Source organism: Apis laboriosa, unplaced genomic scaffold, assembly GCF_014066325.1.
Source record: "Apis laboriosa isolate Shangri-la unplaced genomic scaffold, ASM1406632v1 scaffold21_cov150, whole genome shotgun sequence".
NCBI lineage: Eukaryota > Metazoa > Arthropoda > Insecta > Hymenoptera > Apidae > Apis > Apis laboriosa.
The window spans coordinates 2,179,302-2,188,109 of NW_025222365.1; the positions used below are offsets into that span (position 1 = coordinate 2,179,302).

The window sequence follows — 8,808 nt, forward strand, 5'->3', positions numbered from 1 at the left end:
AAAAAAAAAAAAAAACAAAAACAAATAGAAAACAGGAGAAAGAAAAGTAAAAATAAAAAAAAAAACAAATTAAAAGATAGAAAAAGAAGAGAGGAAGGAAGATCGTGGGCTGTTCTGTTGCAGCTGACGGACAGATCATGGTCGACTACGAGGACGAGTTCGATGAGTTTGGGGACTCAAAGTGTTCGCTGTGCCAGCGCAGATTTGAGGAGCAAGGTAAAATCCTCCCCTTCGATATGAATCGGTATTTCTTATAGAAAAAAAAAAAAAAAAAAAAAAAAGGAAAGAAGAACGCGTGAGAAAGTACGTTTAGATAAGGTATGAAAGGAAGGGAGAGACAGGACCAAGCTTACCAACTCATGAGATAGGCTTAGATACTCAGAGTTGCTGCTTCCCAAATCATCCTCTTCCACTGGACAGTATTAAGCAAACTGTAATTTGTAAATGTTATTTTATTTTTATTATTATTATTATTATTATTATTATTATTATTATTATTATACTATGTAAAATTCACGTGAAAATATATAGAGGAAAATAATATACAAATTGTCCACAATAGAGGGATTTGCGGAGGTAATTTATATCCAAATAATAGATCCGATGTTACACCATGTTATCGATATGTACTCGAGATGCTTTTATCCTTTGGTTGGACAGAAAATTAACGAATCGAGAGGCAATTTGGAATTAACGTTCCAAAGAAAAATATTTTTCGTCGAATTTGATTGGGAACAAAAAGTTATTTTTCGATAAGGAGAATGATATTTTCGAAAATTTTTTTTTTTTTTTATTCTCAAATTCTTAAGTAAATTCTTAATAAATTCGACATAGGATTGATGAACTCGAGTATAATATTTCGATCTTATTATCGATATATATCGATATATTATATCGATATATTACGAGTATGGATTTTTTTATAAAATTGGAGAAAAAAAAAGAAAATAGATCTGTTGTGTGGATATGCAAAGGATGAAAGGATTCTCGTACCGCCCACGACTTTGCCAAGCGATTAAAAATGGTATTCACGGCATTTCGAGAGAACGAGATTTATTTGCAGTAAAGGATATTGATTCGATTTCGAGCATTTGATCGCTTGGCGGAGGGTCGTTGCTTTAGAACGTTACGACGGATTATTAGTAATTGAACTCGTATTATTGTAAATCGTATTAGCGTATTCGACCCACGTCGTTTAATTTTCGAATACGACCATTTATTTGTTTGGACGTGATTCGAAAATTTGTTTCAATCATTTAGCCTATACGCTTCGCTTATTGCTTCGTTATATTCCCCGTTTTTTTTTTCTTTTCTTTCTTTTTTCTTTTTCTTTTTTTTTTTTTTTTTTTNTTCATAAAAATGAAGAAACGAAAAGAAACAGCATCCAACTGTCGAATTTCGAACGACGAGAATCGACTCGTTCGCCACGCACATCACATACGATATATCTTTTTTTTACGAATCGAATCCTCTCCCTATTCGATTGAATCGATAATAATTTTAACAATTCTCCCGTAACACACGTTTGATTTTTTATTCCAATTTTTCCTCCCTCCCCTTAATCAATTCGACATTATTTTGAAAACTTGGATGTTAACTTACTTCCCTCGATTCACCATACGTTTCCCAATACTTCCTCCCTCGAAAAACTTTCATCCTGTAAAACGTTCATATCTAGCTCGGCTTGAAACGCTTTCGCGAATGTGGAGCTTCGTTGCGGAAGATTGGCGACACGACAGCGACCTCTTGTTCCTTTCGTATTTTTTTTTTTTCTCTTTTTCCCCCCTTTCTCTCTCTCTCTCTCTCTCTCTCTCTCTGTCTCTGTCATTTAATTTCTCCCCGTCAGAAGCTGACTTCTCCGAAGGAGAGCCACGAATATCAGCCTACTTGCGTAAAAAAAAAGAAAAAAAAAAAGAAAGAAAGAAAGAAAGAAAGAAAGAAAATTTGTATATATCGCCGCTTTGAGAGTTGAAAGATACGCGAGGAGAGCTAAAAATCTTGAAAAAATCATGATTTTGCGAAATTCGACAAATCTTTTCAAACGGAAAAAAAAAAGATAGAAATAGAATAAAAGGCCGAAAGATAAAGGAGGGAAAAGAAAAGGAAAGAAAAGAACGTGTAGGAAAATAAATCGATCGGTTGATCAAGTTTATATCGTTGTATATCAAGTTTGAAAGGATCACACATAATCGCTTGTTTAGCTCGATCATCAATCTATATAATAATTGCTCGCTGTTCGCGTTCTATTCGCAAAAAAAAAAAAAAAAAAATACGATAATGTGAATGTGTAACGCACGGTTATATAGGTAACTACAGCTGCCTGAAGGTGGATCTGATTTTTACACGAGATCGTGCCTTCTACTTCACAACAGTCTTCATCCCGGGTATTATTTTGGTGACCAGCTCGTTCATTACCTTCTGGCTTGAGTGGAATGCGGTACCGGCGCGAGTAATGATCGGTAAGCGTTTTTTTTCACTCGTTATTTCGCTCCTTCAAATTTTAAAGATTATAATTTCATAGAGGAGAGAAGGAAAAATTAAAAAAAAAAAAAAAATGCATTTGCTGTTTGCCGAAGAAAATTTTCATCATCCCATTTCCGCCAAGTTTAGTTCCGGAGGTGAAAAAGAGCGTCCATGTAAGAAATCGCTTGCATGCTCTCCGTAGTTTCTTCCAAGATAGCACAACCCGCGTTAAAGTCGAGACAGACTATTCTGAACTGTAGCCGAAGACTACACTTCACTCTTAGATTAGATGGATACCATACAAAATTTCTACTTTCTAATCTCCACTTTCCCAAGCCACGAAAGAAAAACGTTCTTCCTCCTAAGCAACAGCAAATGTAACAACAATTTTTCAAAAAAAGAGAAAACCTTCTTTGAAAATCGATATATATTATATTACATATACAGAAAAAGAGAAATATATAAACATATATATATATATATATATTATATTACTAATTTTGTAAGGATAGAGAAAGAGGAAAGGAGAAGAGATAAAAACGATTATTGTTTGCAGGTGTGACGACGATGCTCAACTTCTTCACGACATCGAACGGTTTCCGCTCTACGCTGCCCGTCGTGTCAAATTTAACTGCCATGAACGTGTGGGACGGCGTGTGTATGTGCTTCATCTACGCCAGTTTGCTCGAATTCGTTTGTGTGAATTACGTTGGCCGTAAACGGCCGATGCACAATGTCGTCTATCGCCCCGGGGAGAATCCTGTCACCCAGGTACTTTTGCACACCGACATGCGCGTGATGTCGTCCATAACGTAACGACATCACGCGCATGTTATTCTTTTCTCTATATATTACACTTATATATATATATATATATATATATATATATATACGTTTTGTCTACCTCTTATATTAGTGTATCGTTTCTTTTCTTTTTTTCATTTCTCTTTTTCTTTTTTTTTCTCTTTTTTTTCTTTTTTTTTTTAATATACATATATTTCTCCCACTCTCTCTCTCTCTCTCTCTCTTTCTATGTCTTTGTCTCTTTTTCCACCTTCTTCTTGTTCTAATTATAATACGATTTGATCGAGCGACGCTTCATTGCCTTCGAGTCTCAAAGAATCTTCGCTTCCTCGATTCTTATTATATTTTTTCGTCTTTTTTATGCGTTATATACTCCTGTATACTACTTGTTGTTTTCTCACATCCCTCGATCACGATTGTTCGTTTTCTCTCTACCGCCCTCCTTCCCTCTCTTTTTTTTCTCTCTTATCTTTAATCGTCCATTATTCGTTCGTTTCATTACTCGTTTTGGCTCACGATTCTTGTTTCTTTTTTTCCATCGCATCTTGTTTTTTTATCGCATCTTGTCTTGCCCCTTTTATCTTTATTTTCACTTGTTATCTCTCTCCCACCCTCTTCTACTCTTTAGTTATTATCGCGCGTTCTCTTTCAATAGACCCCACATTTTTTTTCTTCTTCCTTCTTCTTCTTCTTCTTCTTCTTCTTTTTTTTTTCTTTTATTATATCTCGTTACAACTAATCGCAACTATTCGATTCGTTATACCACGAATTTTCGATCACGAAGTCGCTTTCTACGATCGTTCTTTTTTTTTTTTTAACGTTCGTATTATAATATATATATATATCCTTCTTACCTCACGCATAGCATAGCAATAATAATAGTAATAATAATGATAATAATAATAGTAATAACAACATTAATAATAACATTAATAAATTGGCGGTAAAGCAAAATTCGAAGAGCTCGTTTTCGCGATCCCGTGAAGAATCGAAGCGATCGGCTGCGAGAAATAAATAAAAAAAAAGAAATCATCTCTCCCCCCGCCCCATTCCATCCCACCCCCTCCCCCGCTTGGAAGAAACACTCAACCGTTGGACGCGTTTCAAAAGTGGAGCGGGAGGGGATTTCTCCTCGACAACACTTGGACGAGAGGAGAGTATCTCCGGATAGATGGGAGGGAACAAGCGCCCATTGGGAAATTGGCCCCATTGGTGCGATTGACGCGCGAAATCCTTCCTTATATTTACGTTTTCTCGAGTAGAAATCGAGTTGATAGTACCGTAGGACTACTTTTTTCTTTTTTATTCTCGGTCATATAGGCACAGATAACACTTACACTTACACACACATGTACACACGCAATAAATCGATTCACAGAGCATCTTTCTATCCGTATTTCAATTAATGTATATTATATATCGCGGGATATCGTGAGATCGGAAAAAAAAACTCTTTCGACTTTTTTTTTCGCGCGCGAACACGAGAGGTATGAGCAAGTTAAGAAAGATGAATGTGAGTAACATTTTTTTTTTTTTCTTTTTTTTTGCTTGCACTTCTTTCTCTCTTTCTCTCTCTCGAAATTTTCTCCTAGCCTCGACCATCTTTTCGATCGCTTCGACCATTTTGTCGTTTGCTTCCCTTCGAAAAAGTCTCCCTTCGTGTGTACAACGCGCTTTGAAAGTAGACGGTGAAAAATTTTGAATTTTATCAAATTCTATTCCCTCTTTGTCTGTTTCTCTCTCTATGTCTCTCTAAGGATGGAAAAGATCATTTGAATAATTTTGAAAACTTGTGACAGCTATTCGAGACGATTGTCGAAAAGGAAGAATCTTTGGATCTAGTTTACGAATTTTTCCATTTTTAAAGGGGTTCTATCTATTTTCGAAGCATCGTTGTATATCTTCGAAAAAAAAAAAATCAGTGTCGTGAGATAATACACACGCATACACACGTACGCACACACACAAAAGAAGACAGGTAAAAAAAAACGTAATCCAATGTGAACGCAATAAATGAATAAATAGAAAAATTTCATGGAATCGAAAATTGGAATCGAATCATTTAAAAACGGTTCATATATAGAATATATATATATCGAATAATCGCTGAAAGATAAATTTTTGTTTTTATCGCGTTCGCATCGCGTTGATCTCGCACATGTGATCTCGTTGGCGTGAATTGCACAAGACACGGTGGTATGGTTTGTTACTTCGCTGCATCTCTCGAAACTTTACGCCTATGTCTATACACACACATACACATACACACGCACACACATATTTTTTGTCTCTTTCTCCAAAAAAAAAAAATATATATATATATATACGAAAGAAATTTTACGTCTTATATTCCCCTTCCCAATCTCGCAATACGATCGACGAGATTCGTGGGTTGGTTAACACACGTTCGATGGTACGAAAAATTTTCTCGGAAAATCGAAACGAACGAACAACAAAATTGGATCGAAGAATTTTTGAAAGAAAAAAATTTTCAACGAGGAAAGGAAATTGTCGAACGATTTTTCGCGAATATTTCGTACTCTCGTCGAGGTACGATCGAGGCTGCAGTATTTGCATGTCTCCAACAATTTCACACGCTCTCTTTTGACGCCCTCTCTTGCTCTTTTTACATGATATATGATCTCTTCCCTATTTTCTAATCTCTTATTCTCATATTTTTCATTCCATGACAACGGCGTTCCGTTATATTTTTCTTTCTCGGTTGAACCTCCGCTCACCCTCGTCGTCATCTTTAACGAAATAATATCTGTTCCATGGGTTTTTTTTTCTTCGCGTGTACGCGCGTTTACGATGTTTCGCTATATTGTAGAAAAAATTGAAGAGGTGGTTCGAGATGAAGGGAATTGAGTTTTCTTAAAAACTCAATTAAATCTTATAATTAAAATTAGGAAAACTTTGAACCGCTATAATTGCAAAAATAATAACTTACGGTCAACGAATGAGAGATCGTTACAAGCGCAGAATTTTTCTCTTTAAAACGCTTCTTGATTCATCCCGATNTTGAGTTTTCTTAAAAACTCAATTAAATCTTATAATTAAAATTAGGAAAATTTTGAACCTATAATTCCAAAAATAATAACTTCTGGTCAACGAATGAGAGATCGTTACAAGCGCAGAATTTTTCTCTTTAAAACGCTTCTTGATTCATCCCGATATGACTTTCGGTTTCCGAGATATCATCGTGTAAAGAAAAGTTAATTTTTAATCATTTACCTTAAACACGATTAAACGCTATTAAAATCAAGAAAACTTTGAACTGGTGTAATTCCGAAAATAGTGACTTCCGGTCAACGAATGAGAGATCGTTAAAAGCGCAGAATTTTCCTCTTTAAAATGCTTCTTGATTCATCCCGATGTGACTTCCGGTTTCCGAGATATCATCGTGTAAAGAAAAGTTAATTTTTAATCATTTATCTTAAACACGATTAAATACTATTAAAATCAAGAAAACTTTGAACCGCTATAATTCCGAAAATAGTAACTTCCGGTCAACGAATGAGAGATCGTTAGAAGCGCAGAATCTTCCTCTTTAAAATGCTTTTTGATTCATCCCGATGTGACTTCCGGTTTCCGAGATATTATCGTGTAAAGGAAACGGTAATTTTTAATTCCCATTCTTGTCGTTTACTCAGATCTCGCGCTCGCACCTCTAGTCTCACCCATCTAGCCCAAACTCTAGACAAGATTTCTGAAAAAACATAATACGCGATTCCAGGAAAAAATATAGGTTACTGGATCGCGAATTCATTCATTATTTCCGCGCTATGTTCGAACAGCATAAAAACTTCGAATCCTTATATCTCGGTAACCGATTGAGATATCGAGATAAAACAAAAAGCGATTTCAAGAGCGTGGCTTTCTCTATCTCCTGAGTGGATTTTTGTGACAAAATTTTTTAGTTTCACTTTTTCTTTTTTACACGAAAAGTTCATTTGTGATTTTCGATTGCAATGATCCATTGTAACGATATAAAGAATCATCCCTTCAATTTTTTAAACATCAATATTTACTTGATAATTGACGGTGCGTAATTAGTAAAAATTTTGAACGAATGAACTAATTTCTCGTTTATTTCGATTCGATCCAATGAGAAATCGGATTTTCATATTCGTAACACACGTATTAATGCCGCGCTAACGATTTACTTTTTATTTAAGGCTCTTCTATAAAATCGTGGATAATAGAGGCGATTAAATTGCTCGAGAATTTTAAGAAAATAATAAACAGAAGATCGGACAACAAGCGATCAGATCAATCTTAATCGATCTTAAATAATTCCGTATAGAAAATTGAAAATGAAAAGATCGCAGATAAATCCACGTGCCCTCGTAATCAAAAAATTCTCGTGTATCCTCGTGTATCGTGATCGCGTTGCTCCAATAGAGAAAATAAATATGTAATAAAGAAAAAGGAAAGCAGGGAAAAAAAGATGCGAAAGAAACCGAGAAAAAATATCAAACCACGTCCTCCCCGTCCTCCGAGAAAAAACAAGAGAAAACAAGAAAATAGGAGTAAAAGAATATAAAGAAATAAAGAAAGAAAGAAAGAAAGAAAGAAAAAAAGAGAAAAGCGATGATAAGGGAAAGAACAAAACACGTTGTTACACACACACGATTAGTAAGAATTTGGTTGGTGGAAACGTTGGTGAGTAAGTCTCTTTGTTTGGTGTCTGTGATGTTGCAGCGGCTCCCAGCGGTGCTCAGCAGGATAGGGATAATATTGGCCAGCCCCTTGGTAAGACCCCCCATAGCATTAGGGCGCGGTCACGACTTCGCGCGTATTTTTTTTTTCTCTCCATCAAATCTCTCTCTCTCTCTCTTTGTCTCTTCCTATATCTATCTCTCCCTCGATTCGACTCTATTTTCCACGCAATCTCGCGTTTCGAAAATAATTCATCGATTAATCGTTAATTAATATCCTCGACGTCCCATCCACGCGGACAATGCAATCTTTCTTTTTCTCCTTTTCTCTGTTTCTCATTCTTACGTTATTTTTCGGGATTTTTGCCGATTCGCCGGGAAAAAAAACGAAGCGAAAAGAAAAGAAAAGAAAAGAAAAATGAAGCGGTGTGCACGTGCAAGGTCTTAACCGCGTCCTGACGAATCACACAGATCCACATCTACACACACACATATATACACGCCTCTAACTTTCTCTACACACACTAGGCTAACGTACACGCAGCTCAGTTTCTTTTCTGCGCATCTCGAGAAAATTTCTCCCTTTCCTCTATCTCCCTTTCGATGTGCTGATAAGTCGTGAAAAAGGTGCGGTCGAGCAGAGATTTGTTTCGATGCGATAATTCGAATTTTATTCAATTATTTCAATTATTTTTCAAATGATATTGGACCACAAGATTCTCGAGAGTCGCGATATGCAAATACTCGCAATTCTCGATATTTCTCTTTTTTTTTTTCTTTTTTTTACATATTTAATTATAGGTGGATGGATAGATAGATAAGATAGATAAAATGTTCGTCAAGGAACATCTCTCTCTCTCTCTCTCTCTCTCTCTCTCTC

The 8,808-nt window shown here is 35.7% G+C and overlaps 1 protein-coding gene across 11 annotated transcripts in view; it reads left to right on the top strand.

Annotated features, from left to right (window-relative positions):
* LOC122712875 (glutamate-gated chloride channel) overlaps positions 1–8,808 on the top strand; it is a 65,540-nt gene that overhangs the window by 50,579 nt on the left and 6,153 nt on the right. For 5 of the 11 annotated variants that reach the window (XM_043932855.1, XM_043932856.1, XM_043932857.1 and 2 more), the window contains 4 exons: positions 124–216; positions 2,307–2,459; positions 3,020–3,234; positions 7,972–8,022. In XM_043932855.1, the coding sequence (XP_043788790.1) occupies positions 124–216; positions 2,307–2,459; positions 3,020–3,234; positions 7,972–8,022 (512 nt within the window). The remainder of the gene's footprint in view (positions 1–123; positions 217–2,306; positions 2,460–3,019; positions 3,235–7,971; positions 8,023–8,808) is intronic. The other 6 variants (XM_043932858.1, XM_043932859.1, XM_043932863.1 and 3 more) reach the window with 3 other exon arrangements.